Source organism: Lottia gigantea, assembly GCF_000327385.1.
Source record: "Lottia gigantea unplaced genomic scaffold LOTGIsca_20, whole genome shotgun sequence".
Lineage (NCBI taxonomy): Eukaryota > Metazoa > Mollusca > Gastropoda > Lottiidae > Lottia > Lottia gigantea.
The window spans coordinates 2335237-2359544 of NW_008708401.1; the positions used below are offsets into that span (position 1 = coordinate 2335237).

The window sequence follows — 24308 nt, forward strand, 5'->3', positions numbered from 1 at the left end:
TATTCATAATTTTCAGTTTATTGGTGACACTTAAGAAACTTGTTTGAAAATTATTTTCCATAAGATAATAATACCAAATATGCAGACTCAGAAAGGGATGTAGAGTTTACAAACCAAGTTACAGAGTGACAATGGGTGTTTGAGGAGCATTACTTGTCTCACTAGCGACATCCTCCACGATATTTTTTCAGTGCAGCTCAAATTCTATAAAGTTTGTCAACTTGCTTAAAGCTTAATGTTATAAACGCTTAATTAACAAACACTGACTTACTTTAGTAGAAATTATAATTAAAGTACAGAACAGCTACTTTTTATAGCAGGTGGCACTTAAATTCTATGGTCTGATATTTTTGTTTCAATGGGCATTCTATGTGTTAGTTATCAATTCAACCTTTATAAGAAGGTATATAAATAGTTTTATTCTATGTTTATTCTAGTCAGTGTATTTTATATATTTTAGTAGTTGTGTAAACTTTGTTATTTGTACTAAGAAATGTGTGATATGGAGGAAACTAAAGGATATATTTCAGAAACATTTCAGATCCAGGTTACTTACTTGATGTTTAATATGCCAAAACTTCCTCTTTAATTAACATCCTATATGAATTTATATGAATGATCTTCATGGTCATTTTGAGAATTTGAGTTCATGAATTTAAAAAGATGTTTTCGTAAATATATTTAGAAAAAACAGTATCATTATTTGGCTTCATATTTAATTGATATGATACATGTAAGATGTGTATGATTCGTGTGGTTTTTTTCTCTTTAAGAAATAGAGTTAAGGATATGTTATTGTTACTATTAATAGTTTCCAAACTCTGACAAATATTTTATTTGGCTCTAATCAATCTGTTGCATACTAAAATGGATAATTTTTGTGTTCATTACATTGTTAATAAATATTGTACTTAATACAGATACTGCAGTATAAAATAAACCTCCAGCATAATTTTTGTCTTTTGTTAATTCCAATGGGCTCCTTATAATGTGACCATCTGGCTGTAAATTGCAGCATAAGAGCCTTTTTTTTTGGTTAATGGTCACAAATACTGTAATATTTCCTAATTGAAATTTATCAAGAGTATAAGCATGAAGTTAGCTCTATATGGCATTAAAGAAAATTGAAAAAAGTCTGGAATATATGCCTTATAGCACTGAGGCCTACATTACTAAAATATTATTGTCCTACTCTCTATTACTCTAGCCTATATAAAGAGTATCACGGATGTCATATAAGTCCTTCCTTGAATTTAAACAGGGAAGAAACTAAAGGAAATTTTCTACTTGACATTTAAAAGAAAAATGGAATTAATAGTGGTCTGTTATTTCTTCAAGATTACCCCGAATTTTTTATTACAAATTAGTGTACAAGTCAGGATAATCGAGAAAAAAAAAATTTCGTCGGTTGTGAAAGCTATTTTGTAAGGCAAGATTTTAACTCGACGAAAATTCAGACTCTAAAACTGATAACATTTCCGATTTCTTTATGCAAATGAAATATATATGATTTGAAAAATCCCAATGGCCTACGAGAAAAATTAAGTATCGAAAAATGTGCCGATGATTTATGTTTTGTGCAATGATTTAATGGTAGAGTTAAATTATGAGTCAGAATTGACGCAGCTCTGCAGTCTGATTGTTAATATCAGTCGCCATATTTGATAGATGGTAACTTCCTGAACAAAATATTGGAAGTTTGTAATGAATATTTCTGGTTGATTGCCAAATAATATAACACAATGGCCTCAGATTTTGACGCAGAGAATAAATACAGGTATGTAAATCAAAATGGAGACACAGTTGTAAAGTATTAAAAAAAACAAGTGCTCCAAAAGTTTTGAAATCCCTCCCCTCCCAATCTCGATTTACGATCACAAGTCTCAACGTCAAAGTTATCAAACTCATTCCAAACCTCTTGACAAAACTTTTGGAGCATTTGGAGTTAACGAAATTGTGACCTTTTAGATTTGAATAGCATTAACTCCCAAATTCTTCTATTTGCCTAGTAATGAATCTCACAGGAATAATTGTCAGACAGGCTAAATAGGGGGATAGATCTACTGTCGTACTGAAAGAAATTCAACTTCGCTTCTATAAGCTAACCATAGATTTTGCTATATAATGTCTAATTACGGTAATATTTGTTTTCCAGTTGGTATTTTGGTCCACTGTCAAGAGAAGAGGCTAATGATATTTTAATGGCGCCTAGTTTAGATAGTGGTGTATTTTTAATACGTGATAGTAGAACTATGAGAGGAGATTGTGTTTTATGTGTCAGGTATGTGCTGTGTGTTTACATTAAGATTTGAGAAGCCCACATGCATTGAGAGCAGCCTACTAATAATACTGTTAGATATCCAGACTTTATGTATCTGTTGATTCAGCATTTTGTATGGAGCCCCTTAAGCGCAATTTTCAACACTTTTTATTATTATTTCGTTTAAACGGTAATATTATTTCGTTTAATGTTATTTCGTTTAACCGAATTAATTATTTCGTTTAAACGAAATCATAATTAAATATGTTTACAATTGCGCCTTAGGGGCTCCGTAATTTTGACCACATTGTCCACTTGTTATTTCTAATCCTTAATAATGAAAATTTGTAACAAACACTTTGTCAGTAAAGAGAAACACACCATTACTGTCCAAAACAATATTTATAGTTATTTGCGCTCTATTTTGATAATTTGTAGAAGTTTATTTTAGTATGTGATTTGATGAATAATTATTTCATTATTTCAGAGAGGATGCTAAAGTTAGTCATTATATTATAAATAAAGTACAGATGGGTCCATCTGGATCTTTACCACGGTATAGGATAGGTGATCAAGAATTTACTGATATTCCTAGTTTATTAAATTTTTATAAAAAACATTACTTAGATACAACATCTTTAATCAAACCAGTAAGTTCTTTACTTTTACATTGAAGCTAAAATTCGAATTGCAAAAAAAAATCATATAGATTATAATTCAAAATACAATATCAGTGGGTTAATTGATGCCCTGGAAAAATTCTCCCCATTGCACACTCTATATTCGTTTGAAAAAAATGATAATCTGTTATATATTTTTTTAGTTAATTTTACCCAATGGGCTGAATGTAAGACAGGAGTCAGAACCATGTCACTTTTATGTATTGGACCTAATTCTGACCCATATAAAATAAAAGAGTTAATTATTATTATCATTGATGACTGGATGGTTAATTATGGATATCTAATTATGTTTTAGGCACCTAGGGAAAAAATACGAGCTAAATATGATTTTAATGGACAGGATGAGGATGATTTACCATTTTTAAGAGGTGAAATTTTAGAAGTGATATCAAAAGATGAAGAGAAATGGTGGACATGCCGAAATAGTCAGGGTAAAGTTGGCCAAATACCTGTACCATACGTTGAAAAAGTAAGTATGACATACCTGTTGATTTGACCTAACTTAACCAGTGAAGCTTTTTCTCTATTTATATCATAGGAGATGAGACAAGAAAAAACTATATTTGATTTTACTCTTTTTGGTTCATTACAGGAGTCATTTCTGTACGTAAAGGTATATGCAAAAATTAAGATCTAAAACACAATTTTGTGCAAGAATATGACATCAATTGAATCAATTGAATTGAAAACTAATTTATTATGTTTTGTTCAGTATACAGAGGCTCCTAATCACATAGATGAACCTGGTGGTGTTTACAGAGCACCTCAACCTGATTTACTGTCCACACCAAATACTGTCAACAGACCTCCAACATTGAATAATGTAAGTACTTATATATCAACAGCATCGTGTCATAAATAGGGTTTTGAGTTTTGACCTAGTCTTATAAACCTGTATTAAACTACCGGTAAGCACGTTACACTGAGATTGGTGCTATTTAAATCTGAAAAATCAGATTGCTGTTGGGATAGAACTGAAATGAAGGTCATGTGAACGGTTTTGATTTTCTGTCAGCTTCAATTCTCTACCGAAATCTGACTACTAAATTCTGTATCGTTTATATGAATAAAACAATTAATCACACGCAGCTGCTTTCCTTTTGTTTATGTTAGAGAATAAAACATTCCATTTGTTTTTATTGGCTGAAATTTCCTCATTCGAATTAATCGACTAATGACTATTAGTCTGCCATTGATAATCGATCTCAATTTGGTAATCGATACCTAGCCCCACTCTCAACTACTATGTATATGTATGATATAGACTGCTATAGTTTGAAATATTTTCTCTTCAAGGTAAAACTTCCAGCTAAAGCAGTAGTAATACAAGATAGAATACCCAATGCGTATGATAAAACACAGCTTAAATTATTGGTGAGTAATTCATTATTTCATACTGTTAAAACCTTTGATGATGAAATTGACCTATTTCCATGAATACCTCTTGCCTACAAGTATGCTTACAAGTGAAGTTAGTTTTGACAGCAACTTTCAGGTGGTGTGTTTGTGAGTCTTTATTCCAGTTATAAGTGCTTCTATACTGGGAAGGGTAGGGTTTGAATCTTGTTGAATTTACCCCTAACATACAAAGAGAAAAGCAACAGGTACTCATCCACATGGCTATCCATTAGCTAATGTCTATAATATGAACAAGTTCCCAGTATTATTAATACTTTTCATGTAATAGTGCATTATATATTACAGAAAGATGAAATTATTATGGTTACTAAAATGAATGTAAATGGTCAATGGGAAGGAATTTTAAATGACAAAAATGGAATATTTCCTTTTACACATGTACGATTTTTGGAGGATCATTGAGAGGAAAACTGTATAAAGACTTTGTGTTCTCAAGTTATTTTGAATGATATACAGTATTATCAAACAAAAACTATACATGGCTCAATATTTTAAAGAGTTGTGGTTTAATATAATCAAATCCAATGGTTAAATTCATTTATTTTTTCTTATAAGTTTGGCTTTATGTCTGCTCACAACTAATCCCACCAATTATTCTCACTTGTAGAGTACTGTATTACCTATGTTGAGGTATTTAGTATGGATAAGTTGACCAGATTTTAGATATAAAGAGGATTGCATGAAATATCATAATATATGGTTATGCCCTGCAAGAACTATTTGTTTGAGAAATATCAATAATGTTAATGGAAGCTTCAAGTTTCCCAGATATTCATACCAATGCTACAAAAAAAAACATTTTTGATTCTATTATAAAATTTACTTCAAAAACTATTATTCAAAGCATGTATGTTACGTTATGTATGATAGATTTATTTGACATCCCCAAGTCAACAATTGAACTCTTCTACACTTGCCTTCTATAAATCAATGTGACCCAATTTCAGATATGCTTGGAAGAGTTCTTGTGAAAAGTTAGGAATTATTTATTTCTCTTATGATAATTATTTCTTTTGTGATATTTTTTCTGTCTTTATTAGAATAGAATGGAATCAAAAACTACCACTATATTATTTAGCAATAATATTATTCTATATAGAATAAATATATTATATAAATTTTAGACTTGTATATAGATATAATGTATTATTAAGCTTTTTAAAATTTTGTTATGTTGTTCTTGTTTATATCCAAGCTAGTGTTATGTTATATTTTGCTAGTTTGCTGTTTTTTTTAGTAATTTTGAACAAGGGAATTAACATTTAACTTTGAATTACAAATAATTGTGAAAACTAAATTTTGTCTCTGATAGGCGTTAAGTGCAGAGAAAAGCAATCTACATCCTAATCTAGATCTAAATACATTTGTTAATATTTAAGAATCAGAACACCTAATAGCACTTTGATCATGTGACTTTAAGCTTTACCTCGTAACATTCGCTGGATTTAATTAATTAATTATTAAGTTCAATAATTATGTATTAGAGTAGACTATAAACTTAGTATTATCTGTTGATGTAGAACAATTCTCAAGGCAGCTTCTGAAATTTCTTCACTGCCAAGAAATATGCCATAACTTCCCATTTTAAGAAAGCACTTTTGCAAATGGCGTTGGCAACTTGGTTATAAAGATCTCTGTGCTCACTTTATGGCAGCTTACTTGCCACAGTGATCACATTAGGACATACAACTCAATGCATATTTCGAAGTGATGGCAGCAGTCCCAAATGTCAACATGGTTAAATTTGGGATAAGAAAATGCCATTTATAGATTTGCTTGGCATTTTATCTTTAAGCTTTCATACAGTGTGCTCAATTAGTTATTACAATATAAATTATAAAAACTCAACTTATATAAATAAATATATTAAACTCAATGACAAGTAACATATATTAATATATGTGTTGTGAAAGATTGTAAATAATATAGTAGACATATATCAATTGCTTTTTTGTATATTTTATTTTTATTATTATAATTTTCTGAAGTATTGATCTATTTTATTAAAAATTAAATATTTCATAGAACAAGTCCTTTAATTTCTTCCCTCATGTCTATTACATCTTAAACAGATATTTCTATTATTTAAAGAATGAAAATCTAATCTAAATTTATCATTTTATTTGTCAAAGTTAGCCTCTATACTATATTATAAATAAAAGCTGATAAAAAACGGAACATAAGTTTGGTCTCATTTTAATTTGACTGTCAAAATATTGGAGGGTTGTACCCTTTATACTAGCTCAATTTATATCCTCAATATGAAATCTTGTTTAGCTTTATTAGTAAGACATTGCGTTCCTATACACAGAAATACCAATGTCTCTACACGTTTAGAAATTTGTCCAGAACTGTGTAAGCAATATAAGCGATAATATCTGTGTTATTAAACAGATGGAATTCTAAAGTATTTGATTTGTTTCAATATATTTTGTCGGCTATTTAAAATCCTGTATGCAGATATTAGCACTGTGATTATAAAGTTGAGTTATGCTTAAAGCTACTTGTATTGTGTTATATAGGAGAACATAAACCACCAAATTTTAAATACAGATTTCATAGTTTTACGTCCTACATTTCTGCACCTTATGGGTGAATGAAGACCGGCCATGCCATGCAGTGTGCAATTAGGGAAATTTTGTCAGAACAATAGCATTGGCCTAATCAGAGCAATCAGAGAACCTTAAATCATGTAATGAAAGGGATTGTATAGAGGTTTTCTTACTTTTTATGTGTATTGGGAACACTTATAGCATGGATTGGCACAAATCTATGCTATAGGTGGTTTGCCTGATGCCAGGAAAAGAGTTTGGAAAACCTTTTTACCATCCCTTCAAATGATGTTGTTAGAGACCATTATAAACCAGGAATATCAAGGTTGTGTTTGCACTATCACCTACTCAACATATAAACAGTGATCTTATATTCTGTTGTATATTTTTTATAATAAGATATTGTAATATAATTCTTTATGATTAAAACTTATAATTAGTATGTATAATAAAACAACGAGCAAAGATTTTTGTTGTCTTTTTTTCAATCGTTTTGGCCCAGTGAAGCGCATATGACAATCCATGTTTCATCTTTTTTATACGCCCATGTGAAATGTTGGGCGTATATTGCCGTCACCCGTGTCCGTCAGTCCGTCGGTCGGTCCGTCCACAATTGCTTGTTAACACTCTACACATAGCAATTCTTTCAGGATTTTGACGAAACTTGCTGAAATTGTTTATTATCACCAAAGGATGAACCCTATTGAAAATCAATAAAATCGAAAAATATTTAATATGAATTATTGCCCTTGTTCTTTAAAACGCGTTCGATTTTTAGGTCGTTAACACTCTAGAAGGGATAATTCTTGATGGATTTTAACGAAACTTGGCATGAGTGTTCGTAATCACCCAAGGATGAACCCTATTCAAAATCAGAAGAATTAAAAAATTTTAAGTATGAGTTATTGCCCTTGTTCTTGAAAACGCGTTCAATTTTTAGCTCATAAACACTTTAGAAGGCACAATTCTTGATGGATTTTGACGAAACTTTATGTTAGTGTTCGTAATCACCCAAGGATGAACCCTATTGAAAATCAGAAAAATTGAAAAATATTTAGTATGAGTTACTGCCCTTGTTCTTGAAAACGCGTTAATTTTTAGCTTGTAAACACTCTAGAAGGGACAATTCTTGACAGATTTTGACAAAACTTGGCATGAGTGTTTGTTATCACCCAAGGATAAACCCTTTTGAAAATCAGAAAAATCGAAAAAATATTTAGTATGAATTATTGCCCTTGTTCTTGAAAATGCTTTCAAATTTAGCTCTTAAACACTATAAGGCATGATTCTTGCTGGATTTTGACAAAACTTGGTAAAAAACACTCTACAAATCACAATTCTTTACGGATATTGACAAAACTTGCTGAAATCTTTTATTATCACCCAAGGATGAACCCTATTGAAAATCGATAAAATCGAAAAATACTTAATATGAGTTATTGCCCTTGTTCTTGAAATGCTCGTAAACACTTTAGAAGGTGCAATTCATGATGGATTTTGATGAAACTTGGTGTGAGTGTTTGTTATCACCCAAGGATGAACCCTATTTAAAATAAGAAAGAACGAAAAATAATTAGTATGAGTTATTGCCCTTGTTCTTGAAAACGCATTCAATTTTTAGCTTGTAAACACTCTAGAAGGCACAATTCTTGACAGATTTTATTGAAAGTTGGCTTGAGTGTTTGTTATCACCCAAGGATAAAGCCTATTGAAAATCAGAAAGATTGAAAAATATTTAGTATGAGTTATTGCCCTTGTTATTGAAAATAGTTCAATTTGTAGTTCGTAGAAACTGTAGAAGACATGATTCTTGCGCTGAAGATTGAATATTTGTCTTCTAGAGTTTTCACAAGCTAAAGATTGAACACGTTTTCAAGAACAAGGGCAGTAACTCATACTCAATATTATTCAGTATCGCCCTAAAGAGTTCAAATGAAGTGTATAACTGAAGGTTGAATATTTCATACTGGTGATTGTTATTGTACTGCTAAATATTTTTATTCAAAATCAAAGCTGCCAGTAGGCATATATTACCTTGCCTGGCAAGCTATCTTTGAACTTCAATGTCCAATCAACAGTTGGGAATTGAAGAAATTACTTATTAGATATCATTATCCCAAAGCCATCGGCTTTCATCTTTTCTTCATCAGATTGTTTCTTGAGGAATTAGGTACCTACAAGATATTTGCATCTTGACAAAATGCCCTCTTAGATATTTTAAGTATATTTAGATATTTTCTAGTATCATGAAGATATAGAAATATCTTGTATAAAAGACTTGATGCCACAAGCTTCCTTGATCATTTTTGGTATTTCTTGGTTAATAAAATGTACATAAAATTTATAGCCAAATATATATATTCATCAGTTGGACTGACCATGTGCCGTGACTACAGAATAGTATCTCTATATAAGACGATAACTATATCCATTGAACTAAATATTATTATTGAACCTGTTTCAAAACTACTTAGTTTAATGAATTATTAATTAGTTTTATAGATTTATTAGATAGATTATGTTGTATAGTTATAACACCAGGTAAGCCCATTGATGAACAAAGACTCATTTTGGTTTAAAAATTTCAATTTTCTGGACCTTAAAATCTCCTAAATATGATCTTAGAATGCGATTTTAATTACTCCGTGTGCCAAATGAACGATGTTATCCGAATGAAGGAGTGACTCATTTCTATTTTTAGCATGTGAACAAAAATCGAAAGTAAGGTTGTAACTTGCATATGAAGTGGAAATATCTCTACTACAAATACCTATCTTGGACGTTCCTTAGCAAAAGAAGCATGAAAACTACAAGAATGGCAACGTACAGTAGATCTGAAGGCTGTGGAAATGATGTGTGTAAGGGATCTCAACAAAGTGTAGTTGAAGGGGGAAGTAAACTCGGGTTCAGTTTGACTACAGAATCATATTCTGAGCAGACGAAAAGATGGCCTAAAGATGGAAAACATATTCTGGCCCAATTTGATGATAAGAATATTGTTGTATATCAAGCTTTTAAACCATCTATCGCTGAATATGCTGTACATAATCAAAGGTAAATCTCCGTCATATAGGACATCAAGGGAAAATTAACAAAGGTTCATGACTATCGACAATCTGATGTAGACATAGAGATTGATAGGGCAAAAAACACAATGAGGTGCGAGGCCAAATCTCAGTGTCAGCATGTATTGTTATGGGGTAGCATTTTATTATCAGCTTGAGGTCAACATTTAGAGCAGTGTATTCCATGGAATGTCATCAATTAAGTCTGTTTCAATTTTTGGCGTTGTTTTTATCTATTTTTCTTAGGTTTGGTGGACCAGATTACAGTTTTACAAGGATGTCATGGATTAAAACCAATTTTTTATGGATGATGTATCGATGTGGATGGGCTAAGAAACGTGATCAACAGAGAATATTAGCTATAACTATTACTAGAGAAGGTTTTGAAAAAATATTAGAAAACGCCTACACAGCTTCAGTGAGTTCTACTTATTCTAATATTGATCATAAAGATAGGCTATAGTTTTCATCACAACATATTTGAGAAATGATGGCATTTTCTTTTAAAACACTCCCCCTGTGAATGTCAACTGTTCATTCTTGATATGAGTCTCATTCTATTAGATTAAATATTTTAACTAATAAGACAAACAGGATCACTGCATAAAAAATGTATCTTTGTCTTCATACTGTTTTGTAGTTAGCTTGAAGACATTAAAGTGTAGATATTACATTTTTTTTTTATCTTGTAAACGTAAAGTTCATATCACTTTTCACCTGATGATGACCATGTAAATAAGTGAAACTTTGTGTAGAAAATATTACTATTGAGTTATTTTTTTGAAATCTTTTTCTAGTTAACTCACTTTTACAACCCCATTATAAATAGACATTATATCAAGCATTTTAATATGTGAAAATTGTTAAAGACTGCCTTAATATTTTGTATCATTTACAGTTACAAAAATCCAAGAACCTAACCAATGATGAAATACAAGTAAGATTACAATGGGATCCAGATCATTACCCAGATGGAAATAAAGTAGAGGGTAGAAAAGCCATTCAACTTGGATTGAAGGGGCAGGTAAGCATTGCTTTAAGTTAAGCCAGACTTATAAGCCAAGGTTATAGTGACACGAGTGTGGTTGTAGTGCAGTCGGGTAGGGTAACCTTAGATATATCACCTTTCCTCAAAATTCCATTTGGCCCAGCTGTAAATGGGAAAAATCAATGTCAGTCGTATTCCACTACGTTAATCATCACGTGCGGATCATGTAATTGATAGGAAAGGAAAATGAATTTAATTGGATGATTACGTTCTATTTTGCAGACGATAAAACAATCGGTGACAAATATAAAAGTGGCTTGAAATTTACAATATAATTTTGTGGAAGCATGGGCCCATGTAAGATTTTAATCAGCGAAAAAGACTGTCCATATGCAAGAAGCAATAGTTGTTATCCTTGCGACTAGTGCCACCATTCATGCAGCATGCTTAGCCTTTCAAAACCTTCGATACCACTTGCTTGTCAGCAATACAATTGACAAAACATCAAAATGTTTACCATACTGTTGATGGTGTTGATAATTGTGATGATATTTTTTCTTCTTTTTTTTTCTAGATTTTATCCAAGTTTACAAGTGAATGGTTAGTGAGAATAGATGATATTACAGACTTTGTATGTAAACAACATAAGCTTCTTACTGAACAAGGACAATGGAAAATTGAAACTCCAAAAGAACAAGTTTATCCTTTACTCAATGAAAATATTGGACAAAAAATTGACCTTGACTTTTATGATCATAGTGGGCCCAAATTTGTTTCTTAATCTAATCTAATTTATATTTTTAATGTTGTTTTATTATGTCTTAGAGGCTGTAAAAGTCACAATGTTTCTTAAATAAATGTTTTTAAATCTATGAAATTTTTTTAATTTATGTTTTGTTGAGGTTTGAGTCTATTTTTGTATTAAGAAGAATCTATGACATGTCTCACTCCACTTAAAGTCTTAAAACCTCCCCATAGTACCTTGAAAGGCACATATTTAAATGTTAGCACTTAATTTTAGTCAGCCAGTACTTTCCAAGACAAAAATCCATCCATTCAACTATCCTGCAATTCAACAAAAACTGGATCATTGGAAGTTTATACAGCATCACTTCCATATCATAACTTACATGTGCAAGGAAGTGCTGTCAGTCTCATGCAAGTTTTTGATGATTTTATGAGAGCCAACTGTTTGATTTTAATTCTGAAAAGTACTATGGATAGCTAATCTTAAGCCTCATCAATATCATATCTTTTACATTATATTCTCAATCCATGTCTTCAGTATAAAGATTCTGGTGTAATATTATACATTTTTTATTTACTCTTACTACTTATATTCAAATCTACAGATACATCTTGATATATATTCTCTTAGCATATAAAACAACAAATGTGAGAAAAAAAATGAAAAAATAATATTCTAAATTAAAATACCTATATCAACAATTATTATATCTGACTAATAAATTTTCAAATAAACATAATTACCATTTGATCAATTTGGGGATTCATTGAGAGGAGAACAAGTATGAGGTGCTATTAGTATTAGATGAGAATTAACAATAAGGCTGATGGTTTTGTTAGATTTGATTAGTGCTCCAAAATTTATGTTTCTAACTACAAATATGATATATAGATATGCTCTTCAAAAAAAAGTTAGAATTTATCACATTACATACCATACTTATATCATATCATATTCAAAACTTTTTGACAAAGTATGTACATTTTTACAATCTCCTGATTTTTTTAATATCTTACAATTCAGCATTGTGTCCACACCACACCCCCATTTGTCATACTTCCTCCAGCCCATGGTAATAGAAATTAGAAATTACATAATAGCTAAATATTGTCAAAATTGGTCCTGAGATCTTTCTAGGAAAATCATATCGTTCGTTATAGACAATTTGTTAGAGAATGTAAACAGAACAAAAGCAGCATGTCATTAAATGTTTTGATTAATATGGACGATACAGAAATAATCAAGATTTTTCGGTAAAGAAATGAAGTTCACTTCCAGTATATGAAAGCTGACAGAAGATCAAAACCATACTTTAGAATATTTATTAACTAGAAGGAATATGATCTTCAAACAGGTAGCGGCAAATAAATTTTATTATTTTGTTTACATGATTTTCACCCTTTCTAATCAGATATAAATAGCTCTAAACTCATTTCCACACTCACAAATTCAAGTGTAGCTGGCTTAGTTTAATACAAACCCTGCAGATATGATGAAAATTCAGATGTATAGCACTGGAATACCAAAATTCTTAAAACAAAATAGACTAATAACCAATTGAACAGCACATATTATATTATACACAATACAGTATTTGATGACTTTGATTCTAGTCTTACAGCACACTATTCAATCATCCATTTACATTCCTCACTTAACCACTTTATAATTAAAATAATCCTAATATCCATAATCATCACTTGGGTGGGGCCATCTGAGTCTCTTGAAGTTTTTTCATGGTTGCTTCATCTTGTTGAGAAAGCGTTGTTAATTTTTTACCAATCCTATCATGAATTTCTAAATATTTAGCTACACAGCGATCTATACACACAGCCTCACCTTTGGACAAGTCAGGTTCTTTGTATTTAGCTGGAATACATTTTTTCTGACATACGTTTGTCATTCTAAAAAATGAATATTAATAATAATTACTTTATGCTGACATTGAACTGATCAGATGAAGGCTTCATGAAGTTGGTAAAAAGAGAAGGTCTCAATTTCCAGCCTTTGAATGGATGTAATTTAATAAATAGAATGCATGATATATAATAGGCCTATACATCAATCAATTACTTAGAAATTTTTAAAAAATCAAGCCACCATGGTAGCTTTAATCAAACTTTGATAAGGCAAGGTCATTCACTTTTTAAACAAATTCATGTTAGCTTTAATCTTATTTTTCCTTGCATCAGAAGATAAAAGCATATACTAATTTTTTACCTGTTGTACATATCAGCCATCATTTCAAGTTCTAGATCTGTCGCCAGTTTCAATTGGGCTTCACTTAGTTCACCCGTTGCCATTTTTATGCTTTCTTGTTTTTAATTTGACTTGAAAACTTCTTTTTTCTTTTTACGACATGCGGATTTTACCGGAAATAGTTTCAGAGTTATCTTTTTTTCCTGAGCTATTTTTGACCAATCAAGTCGCATTTCTTGAATCTCCAGCCAATCAAAATTTATTAAGATTATGTCATGGGGAAATGGTAAGTGTCATGTAAACATTGATTCCTTGAAACCATTTTAAAAAAAATATATTGTATGTGGCCCACTTGACCGTTAAAGACTCTTATATGTCCTATGTATACATTAGTCAGACCCCAATTCTAAAGTTTCTATGTATGATTTCACCATGAATCATTTAGAATAGGAATCAACCGCAATGTCTATTATAGAAGGAATGCTAAAGTGAAAGTAGTTAAAAAAGTATTATTTATAGTCATGTTTACAATAAATAACATCGATTTTATACCTTGGTCTAGACTTATATTAAGAGCTGATCAATTAATGTATGTCCAAAAAATCTTGCCTGGCAAAGATGCAGCCTTTTGAATTAAACAAATGTGTCTTCTGTTGAAGGGGATATTATTACATTTACAAATTACATTTTGGTGAACCTAATAAATAGTGTGGTGTTGGCAAGGTGAACAGATGTATCACAATATTGGAGTAAGGTCTCCGTTGACTGACGTATTGACTGACGTACTGACGTGTGACGGAGAAACAATTGCAATATTGTATTGAATCGTGAGGTCACACTGCGATACGTAAGCTTATTGTAATTTGACTTTTGTATCACGGTGTGTATAGTATCTTGACATGATTGGCAGTACCCAGCACTAATAAATAGACTGTATCTATCAACTGAGTTTAAAGTGTTTTAACTAATTTCTTTTAATATGTCTCTTAGTAAAGAAAAACACAATACAATCACCAAATTTGAAATTGTTTTATTAGATAATTTACATTCAAACTGATTAAATGGTCCATCAGTCTTAATCATTTTAAGTGTTTATTTTTTGTAGGTAGAAAAACACAGTAAGCTTACCTAATAATCTAATATATTAAAATATTTCGAAATGGCTGATAAAAACTCTCAGGATGAAAAATATTGCAGCAATTGGTAAGATGATTTACCTATTACTATTTTTGTTTCAGGAGAAATATCCGATTGATATTTTTGCCTACTTATTGGCTGACTAAGAGAGATTCAAAGAAAGCATGACCCATGAGATATTAATCAAGCCCTGCTTTGTTTTTCCATATTTAATAGACTATGTGCTTACACTAGTGCATCTGTGACTTGTTAGAATTGAGATTAAACATAAAAATTATGTTGTAGTTTGGATTGCAAAAAATCAGAATTATTTCAAAGCTATGTGGAAGAATTGTTATCGAATTTAATCTAGACAAAGTTTTTGTCTTTACACATGAGCTCAAAAAATATACAAGATATACAGACTGGTATTTTCTCAAAACAGACTATGTTCGATAAGAGAGTTCTGAACAAGTTCTGTTTGTTCCAGTTCTGCCTTCAATTGAAAACGGTATAGAAGCAGAATATGTCACATTCAAACTCTTCCCATCTATTTCCTTTTTTTGTCATTTTGAATTCTGTCTGCACTTACTATTTTATGAGCACATATTCTGAACCCTGTTCCAACTTCAATCAGTTGATTCTGTGAAATGCAAACCCACCAATCAAGTAGCCCCAGTGATAATTATATTCAAATATCCTCCCTTTGTACTTTCAGCAAAAAGAACATTGCAACAGTTAATTTTATTATGCATGAAATGCACTGTAAAAGACATATTGTATTATGTAAGAAATGTAATGAACCGGTACCAAGATCAGAAGAAGAAGAACATTTTAATACTTACCATGTAGAGGTCAACTGTGACTTGTGTAAAATGAAAATTGAAAAGGATCAGTTAGAAAGCCATATGGTAAGCATTATCAGAAAACATTAAATTTTACAAACAACACTGACCTGTATTTGAGACAACATAAACAATTCAAATGTTTTTGATGCCATTCTTGTATAATATTTGCTAGATTCAATTGAGGTGTACATTCTTTATAGTCTAACTGAAATTAATCTGAACCAACAAAAAGATCTTGAAAACTCTGATAAATATTCAAGACCCTCCTTGATGACTCTAGTTCTATATTTCATTGATCATTTATTTTTATTTAAATGCCTTAAAATCATAGATACATAAGAAATGTTATCAAAACATTCCTAAAATTTAAAATTAACAACCCCATCATGTTTGAATCTTATTTTAATTTTGCAGGCAACAGATTGTCCCAACAAGCCAAGTCAATGTTCATATTGCGAGCTTGAAATACCTCAATGTGATGTCTTGGAACATGAAGGATATTGTGGAACAAGAACTGAACCGTGTTTATCATGTGAACAGTATATTATGATTAAAGACTTTAATAGGCATGTAGAAAGTGGGTGCACATACCCTACACCAAAACCACAGGTACCATCCAGTACACAAAATATACCTTATGAATCCATAGATCCCTATACCTTTGATGAAATTCACAGAATACTTGATGAAGCTATGGTTCCGTCCAGTTTATATACAGAAAGTGGAAATAGGTTTCAGACTCCACCGGTGCATTCGGTGAGGAATAATACTACTGACAGATCAAGAGGTAAAAATACTACCAACAGTAGATCTACTGTCAATAAACAAAACGGTTAGTACTTTAAGTTTTAGAATGAATATGTATTGTGCTCCTATAAATAGATAATGCACCAAGCCCCCTTTTCATAATAGGTTGAATTCTAGATATTTTGTGAAATGGGGATTGGTATATTTAAAATCAATCAGAGAAAATATAAATAAAGACTTACAGAACATAAATAATAATTTACAGAACATAAATAATGACTAACAGAACATAAATAATGATTTACAGAACATAAATAAAGACTTACAGAACATAAATGATGATTTACAGAACATAAATAATGATTTACAGAACAAATAATGATTTACAGAACATAAATAATGACTTACAGAACATACATAATGATTTACAGAACATAAATAATGACTTACAGAACATAAATGATGATTAACAGAACATGAATGAAAATGACTAACAGAATATAAATAATGACTTACAGAACATAAATAATGATTAACAGAACATGAATGAAAATGACTAACAGAATATAAATACTGATTTACAGAACATAAATAATGGTAATTTGAGTAATTTCTTTACATAGAAAAGGATGGACATAAAAATTGGGGTTGCTGTGCCAATGCCTGCTGAATATTATGATTATGTTATTTCATTTGTAGAATTAAGAAGTATATCACCTAGTAGACGATATGATACTATGCTATCACAGATGTTAGCAGGATCTTTAACTGGTGCTACTGGTTCTAATGATGAACTGAGTCAATATATGGAAACCTTACATAAAGAAAGTGAAATAGCTCCCAATACATTGGCTAGTAGTGGATCATCTAGTACAAGTCCTAATTACAATAATGGTAAATTACACTTTATGGTTATTATATATTTGACACTAAAACACTATCATGTTAGAACCAATAAAAATCTTGATGTCATGTAGGTAATGAGATAAGCCTAAAATGGACCTGTGTTGTGTTTGCTTATAACTACACTGACATAATGGTCAAAATATTATCCCTGGTGAGAAGTAGTCTATTAAGCATTGACAACTATGAACCCCAATGATGTTAGTGCATGGCATGAATTTCAATGATGACAATAGCTTCAACCCGTGGATGCAAAGCTATAGATTGAATGGCAGACCAGTTTGAAGATAGGCCCTCCATAGGGTTGAATCTTTTTGACATAAATCAATCTCTGATGTTATGGTTTCAAGAGTCTGTTATAGTAAATTTTCATCCAAATCAACCTAGCCAAGGAAAAGATGAGATGAAACAATATGTTATGATTCAGGCCTGCTATTAAATCTTTGTTTTAGCTGACTAATATGGTCAATACTGTATTGTATAATGATGTGATATTTATTTATTAGATGAGTTTATGTTACCGTGTGAGTTCTGTGGTAATTCAATACCATCATTTAATATTATCCAGCATCAGGTACAGTTATTCATTTCATAGATTTTTTGATGTATTATTAGGCCTTCAAATTTGAGCAAATGTCACAAGGTTCAGAAGGTGTAAAAGATTGAAACTGAATCAACTGGTGGATTTGTCTTCAAGTCATTCTTTGTGTACGTGGAAGTTGTTACCCGGTGTAAAAGTTAAATTTCAACTATTCTACTGCTTGATATTGACTTGACAGAAAGAAAAATAAAATAAATACTCATTTAATAATCTCATATTTATTATGTAAACTCTCTGTAGTGTTCAAAAATGCACATTTTACATGCAATTATAAGAATATTTTGTTTGTGTTGTAGAGTGGATGTGATCCCCTAGCTTCAGGTTCTTGGCCAACAACCGAACCACCTACAGACAACCAAAATAATGTTATACAACCCCAAATTCATCGATCTTCAGCCTTTATACCTGTTATAAATAACCTAGAAACTAATAGACTTCCACAATGGTAAGTTGATCTTTAATTATCTTTATTATTAGAGAGCTCAGTTTAGCTATCATTCAGTAGTCCATAAAGCTGAATCTGGCTTCGTTATGAATGGTGATTTTGTTGTGTTTCATTCTTGGGCGAGACTCTTTACTTCCAGGATTTAGCAGTGCTAAAAAGTTTCGAAATTTTTGCGTTATTGAAGGCAGGGCAGTCACTTAGCTCATAAGAATTCTTAATGCTGTCGGGCTGCACTATAATCAGTTACAGAAATTATTTTTTTCTTTAATTTATGTCTATGGTGTAAATAATGTTTTTGTATAATTTCAGGCAATCTACTGAAATAGAAACTGATACAGTTGATGATGATTATAATGTATTTATTAATGATAATTTTGACGATGATCTTGTTATGTTACCCTGTGAATTTTGTTCAGAATTATTTCCTACTGATATGTTGGTTTTACATCAGGTATGTGGTATTGTTTTCAGTGATTGTGCCAGCCTCTGGGAATTAGTTTTGGCAGACTTACTTAATTGCAACTGTAGTGGTTGAGATTCCAAATGCTGAAGCATAATGGAATTGCTGAAGGTATGAGAGTATCGAGAGATTGTTTTTCTCAGCAAAATTTTATTTGGGGCCCTCACTTATTTTGGCGGGAAAACATACAAGAATCATATTTTGAAATTCCTTTGAAACTTGGGTAGCCTACAGATGGGGAGCAAATGAAATTTATCAAATCTTCTTTTTACAAAATAAGCGACCAAATTAATGCCAAATTACTTAGTTGTTTATTATTTCAGTCAGTATGTGATTTGAATGCAACAGTTACACCTAGAGTTATGACCCCTGCTACACAATATCAACCTAAATTAAAACCGTCTGAACATAAACAAAGAAATTATACAACAGACGACAGTTTTAACAAGTCTAGAATGACTAGACGACAACCTGCTCCAAGCTTAGATAATCATCTAGAACATAATAATAATTCAGAAATGTTTGCCTTGTATGACAGTAGACACACTAACGGTGCCACTTCTAAGGTGCGGAAATCACCAAGGCGTCGCGAGTCTGAAACTAAGGAAATATTGGATCAATTCTTACAAGAGGATATTGAAAATGCCTTAAGAGAATCGAATAAAGATGTTGTCAATAGCAACAAATCTAATGGTGCTGCATTGAGAGTTAAAAAATCGTCAAAACGGCGTGATTCTGAAACTCAGGAAACTCTAGATAAATTATTAGAAGATGATATTGATGATGCTATGAGAGAATCAATGAAGACTTTCCTAGATAGTAATAAAATGAATGGTGCTACAGGTAGTTCAGGTAACTTAAATATTTATACCATTCAGGCTTTCTTTGTCATTCTGGTTAGTGATTTAGGTGTCTGTTTGCATGATGCTTGTGGTGTTGGAATTTCTCAAAGCATCTATTTAATTCAGAATTGCCACTTAAATTTTTTCCAGTTCCACAAAAGAAAAGCATTTAGCAACTATCAGAGAGCAGGGAATTTTAGCCATTACTTGTAGGTACATACAAGTGTCAAACAGAACCCCTCTTCAGAGGCCATGAAGCTCCAACATTTTTTCATGATTTTAAGCATCTATTAGGATTTTGGTTTTTCAAATTTTGCAAGAAAGCATCAAAGATGAATTTGTGATAATAACCACATAGATGTCCTGTTTGTCTGCAATTTCACTCACTTTTCATTTTAAAGTGTATTTCATTGTCATGGGTTTATGTAATTTGTTATTAAAGAAGTGTGTTATACCATAATATATTCCTTTGTGTTATACCATAATATATTCCTTTGTGTTATACAACACTTTTTTATGTTAAGACACAATAGTGAACTTTATTTTTATTTTTTATTATTGTTTTATTTACAGCAGATGGTAATGTGAGAAAGAAGAAACCTGTTAAAGTATCTTCAAGGTCAGTTGTACAGGAACTGGATAAAAATGACAGGGAAAAGGCTAGAACAACAAGACAGAAACGGTACATGTAATCTTAAATTATATACCGGTATATATATGTAATTATTGATTTTCTGAAGTTCGTAATCTTTAAATACATTAAAGTTTTATGAAGAAAAATACTTTGTTTTGATAGTGCTCTATTTAATATTTTCAGTATTTTTCAATTAGTCTATGTGAAAGTTTAGCTCCGAAATTTGGAAAAAATTTTTCTTATCATTTTGCATTATTTTCACCTCTGACTTTCTTTATCTTCTGCTAACCCTTTGCCCTCCATAAGCCAAAAAGCCTGAGCGAAAGCTTAAAGCAGTTCACAGATTTATGTGTACATGTACAGAGGTAATCAGAATATATTGGCAAATTCTGAATCACTTATTTATCATTTGTTATAGGACAGTTTTTTTAAAACAATTTTCATCTTCTCATATTTGTACCCCATGTAGGTCTCCCAAAGGATTGAATAATGGTGAAAATATGCCTGCTGCATCAAGCCGCCACAGATCAGTTCATCTATTAAATGCTGATTCTAATACCAGATCTCAACCTTCTTCACAATCTCTGTCTACTAGAACTAGGACTAATCCACAACATAAATCAGTAAGTTAAAATATTAAAAAAAAACAAAGGACATGTTTGCAGCCCAGTCAAATATAGCTTTGGTATAACATCATTTGATTGGTCATGTCAACAAAATGGTGATTGGGATTCTATCTAAGTTAGTGTGAAAAAGTCTGAATAATTGATCTTTCCTCACATAGATTATGTTTTTTAATGAGTATAATTAATCTGGGTAAGATTAATGTCAAGAGGTTTGAAAAATCCTTGTACTGAAAAGGTTTGCATGACAAGGACTCATAAGGTTCATTTCTTACATGGGTTGCTGGTTTAATACCATTTCAAATTGCCAAACAAATTATTCGTAATGTTCAGTAGTTATTTTCAAAAACAGCTCTCCAAAAAGAGTGTCACGGAAGCATGTTTATTCATGTATTGATTTTTTTTTTCAGAAAAATAGGTCCACCCAAAACAGATAGACATATAGTTAAACAATTGATGAAGATCACCTTATTTTAAGTTGGTTATGGTATTTATGGAAATTTAGTTTGTTTGGCTTTGGCCCCCCCACCCCCATTTAGAATTTGTTATCATTTTACATAGTGAAAGAATTGCCATTGCCCCCTCCCTCCCTGGAAAAATTGTATGGCACCTGCTGAGCCCCCTCACCTAATGTTTCCTAGAAACATGACTGTGGAAATTGTACACAATGAACATATTTATTTAGAGTGATAAAGTGTCAACTGGTGTGCTTGTACCTGGACAGAATCTGCATTGTATTTGTAGTGCCTTAGAGTAAAAATTTGATTTTGTTAATGGATAAGCCTATGTTTGATTGGACTTAACTTGTGAAGCTCAAATCTCTCCTTTCTGTAAAATCAAACCATGCATTAACTGAAAACTGTGCTTAACTGAAAAATTTTAATTGGTAATGCTTCACAAGACAAGTCTTTGAACAAATGCCTCATATCTTGGAAGTCAAGCACACTAATTTGCATAAAAACAACAAACAATAAGCACCTTAATCTGTATTTTGAAATTTGTTTAACCAGAATCAGAAGAGTAATAATAATAATGTCATATTGAAGAAATATTTTATAATTTTGTTGATTAAGTTAATAATGTATTATATATTTTGTTTATTGTATTATTTTTAGCCATTTTTCTTTGTTGATGAATAAACAATATTTGATAATCATACACAGAAATGTCGTGCAAATTTTTTTCTTGGTGCCATGAAAAGTTTGCAACGAAATTAGGAGATCTCAATTTCAGCTACATGTATCATTTTTCCAATATAAATTCCAATGATCTCTCAATTTAACTAGAGTTTATCTTGGATGTTAAGGCGTCACTACCAGGATTTTCCCATAGTCAGAAATTACCAATATCATGATTACAATGTTACTGAGAAGTAATAACAGTCTAACCACAATGATTGAATTGTAGGACAACCCGGTTTAACCTCTGAGAAGTGATACAGATGGCTGATTCAGAAGGTATTTGGAAGCATCAACTTAAGATAATTACTTTATGTTATGATCTGTGGGCAAAGTCAGCACAAGTGTCACACCTGTGACCAATCTGTACTTGAAGACATCATAAATCCTAACAATAAACAAATACCAAGAAAGGTGTATAAAAATGTTTTATTAAAACTCAACATATAACCAAAAAGTATTTAATAAGGACTAATAATATAATAAAATTTGATATGGAATTACAATGATATAACAATACAACCTTATATCTCGCCATTAAAAGGGATTGTAAACAAGTTTCTAAAATATTTATTTGTATCAGGTACACTGAGTTTTTGATGACGTCACTAATCGCAAAATAAGCCTAATGAGGTCTTTCGCAATTAGTGACATCATCAAACACTTAGTTTTAGTGGAATAGCAGGAACTGTATGAGTGTAAATTGATGCTATCAGTGTCCCCAATACATTATTAGAAAACCTCTTTACAATCCCTTTAAATTGATATAGTCCTTTTATCATGGGACTGAATTCTTGAATTTCTTGGAAATTAAAGTGGAATACAAAATGTAATACTACAGTACAACAATCCAGAACAGTACACCTTTGTTATTGATAACAATTAGACAGGTGTACTGATATTTTACAATTTGTGTTACTTTCATCTTTGTTTTCAAGAAAATTACAAACGTGCAGTGAACAAACCTTATTTGCACTATATAGTACGTCAATAAATACATATTTGATATTTGAAAATTTCAATAAATAGTGCAACTGCTAACTTAAGATTATGTTAGATTACGATAACTCCAAATCAAGCTTCAAAATATAAACTTCAACCAAGTCCTTAAACTAAGTGAAGATATAACTTTAACAGTAATTTAGTTTAAATGTGCTGATTCAAAAATAAGTCAATAAGCTTAAATAAAAATAATCTCAATACAGTACATGTTTTTGAAAACAATCGTAGTTTATCAATATATGGTAAATACACTATATATATTTTAAATAGAAATATTATAGGCAAGAAACAATATTTTGACAGAAGTGGACATAAATAAATTAAATAATAATATCATTGAACACAATTAATAAATTATGAAATTTTGTAAATTTATGGTCTTAGAATCCTGCATCCTATTTCAAGTGGAATACGAAACATTAACAGATCCTTATATCAGTTAAGAACTATATCAACATACAATAACAATAAATATCTATCTGCAACATATACTAACAGGGATTCAAAACATGGCTCACGAAATAGTAAGGATATGTGAAGTGTTTGTGATTACTAATAAAATTATATAATCTATACTTAATTCAAACAATTTTTCATGAATTCTCTGCATTAATTTTAATCATAAATTTCACTGGCAAACACAAGATTGATATATTTCACAAATTGTGACCCTTTCTACATCATTTTTCAAAAAGAAAACAATTTCAAGAGATGTTAGAACAACTTCATTAGTTTAAAACTATTGTATCTTTCTCCAGTATTAGTATAACAGAAATACTTTCAGTTGTATTTCTACCCATTATTAAACATATCATTAACATACTCATACATTTAATACTTACAAAAACATAAACACAATCATACTTAACTACAGTGGTTGCAGTGGATGCCAAAGAATGGAAAATTCTACATTGGCAATAAATTAGGAAAGTAAAAGGAATATAGTTGTTTCAATACATGCTTCACCAACTTACATTTGATTTCTGTAACACTTT

General features: G+C 30.9%; 4 protein-coding genes across 4 annotated transcripts; 3 read left to right on the forward strand and 1 right to left on the reverse strand.

Annotated features, from left to right (window-relative positions):
• Positions 1-1658: 1658 nt before the first annotated feature.
• On the forward strand, positions 1659-4764 carry LOTGIDRAFT_214254 (hypothetical protein; the record flags this gene model as incomplete). Its single annotated transcript, XM_009053755.1, has 6 exons — positions 1659-1777; positions 2156-2281; positions 2748-2910; positions 3239-3412; positions 4129-4321; positions 4652-4764. The coding sequence occupies exons 1-6, from the start codon at positions 1743-1745 to the stop codon at positions 4762-4764; spliced, it is 804 nt and encodes a 267-aa protein (XP_009052003.1). The 5' UTR covers positions 1659-1742.
• A 4954-nt stretch (positions 4765-9718) lies between these two features.
• On the forward strand, positions 9719-12007 carry LOTGIDRAFT_203752 (hypothetical protein). The gene is made up of 4 exons (XM_009053756.1): positions 9719-9968; positions 10226-10397; positions 10878-11003; positions 11542-12007. Exons 1-4 carry the CDS (start codon positions 9730-9732, stop codon positions 11746-11748), a joined length of 744 nt encoding a protein of 247 aa, XP_009052004.1. The 5' UTR covers positions 9719-9729; the 3' UTR covers positions 11749-12007.
• Positions 12008-12268: 261 nt separating this feature from the next.
• On the reverse strand, positions 12269-14080 carry LOTGIDRAFT_214257 (hypothetical protein). The gene is made up of 2 exons (XM_009053757.1): positions 13936-14080; positions 12269-13619 (listed from the first exon to the last, which is right to left on the reverse strand). Exons 1-2 carry the CDS (start codon positions 14016-14018, stop codon positions 13412-13414), a joined length of 291 nt encoding a protein of 96 aa, XP_009052005.1. The 5' UTR covers positions 14019-14080; the 3' UTR covers positions 12269-13411.
• A 2209-nt stretch (positions 14081-16289) lies between these two features.
• LOTGIDRAFT_187754 (hypothetical protein) lies at positions 16290-17510 on the forward strand (the record flags this gene model as incomplete). The annotated part of the gene is made up of 2 exons (XM_009053758.1): positions 16290-16710; positions 17325-17510. Coding segments are annotated over exons 1-2 (471 nt in total), but the record flags the coding sequence as incomplete, so codon positions are not given.
• Between the last annotated feature and the right edge of the window lie 6798 nt (positions 17511-24308).

Bases quoted from the DNA above. Each gene is read 5' to 3' on its own strand.
- LOTGIDRAFT_203752 (XM_009053756.1), top strand. From the start codon at position 9,730: ATGGCAACGTACAGTAGATCTGAAGGCTGTGGAAATGATGTGTGTAAG. The intron at 9,969-10,225 runs GTAAATCTCCGT...TATTTTTCTTAG, and splicing joins TATGCTGTACATAATCAAAG to GTTTGGTGGACCAGATTACA. The intron at 11,004-11,541 runs GTAAGCATTGCT...TTTTTTTTCTAG, and splicing joins AACTTGGATTGAAGGGGCAG to ATTTTATCCAAGTTTACAAG.
- LOTGIDRAFT_214257 (XM_009053757.1), bottom strand. From the start codon at position 14,018: ATGGCAACGGGTGAACTAAGTGAAGCCCAATTGAAACTGGCGACAGAT. The intron at 13,620-13,935 runs GTAAAAAATTAG...TTCATTTTTTAG, and splicing joins ATGGCTGATATGTACAACAG to AATGACAAACGTATGTCAGA.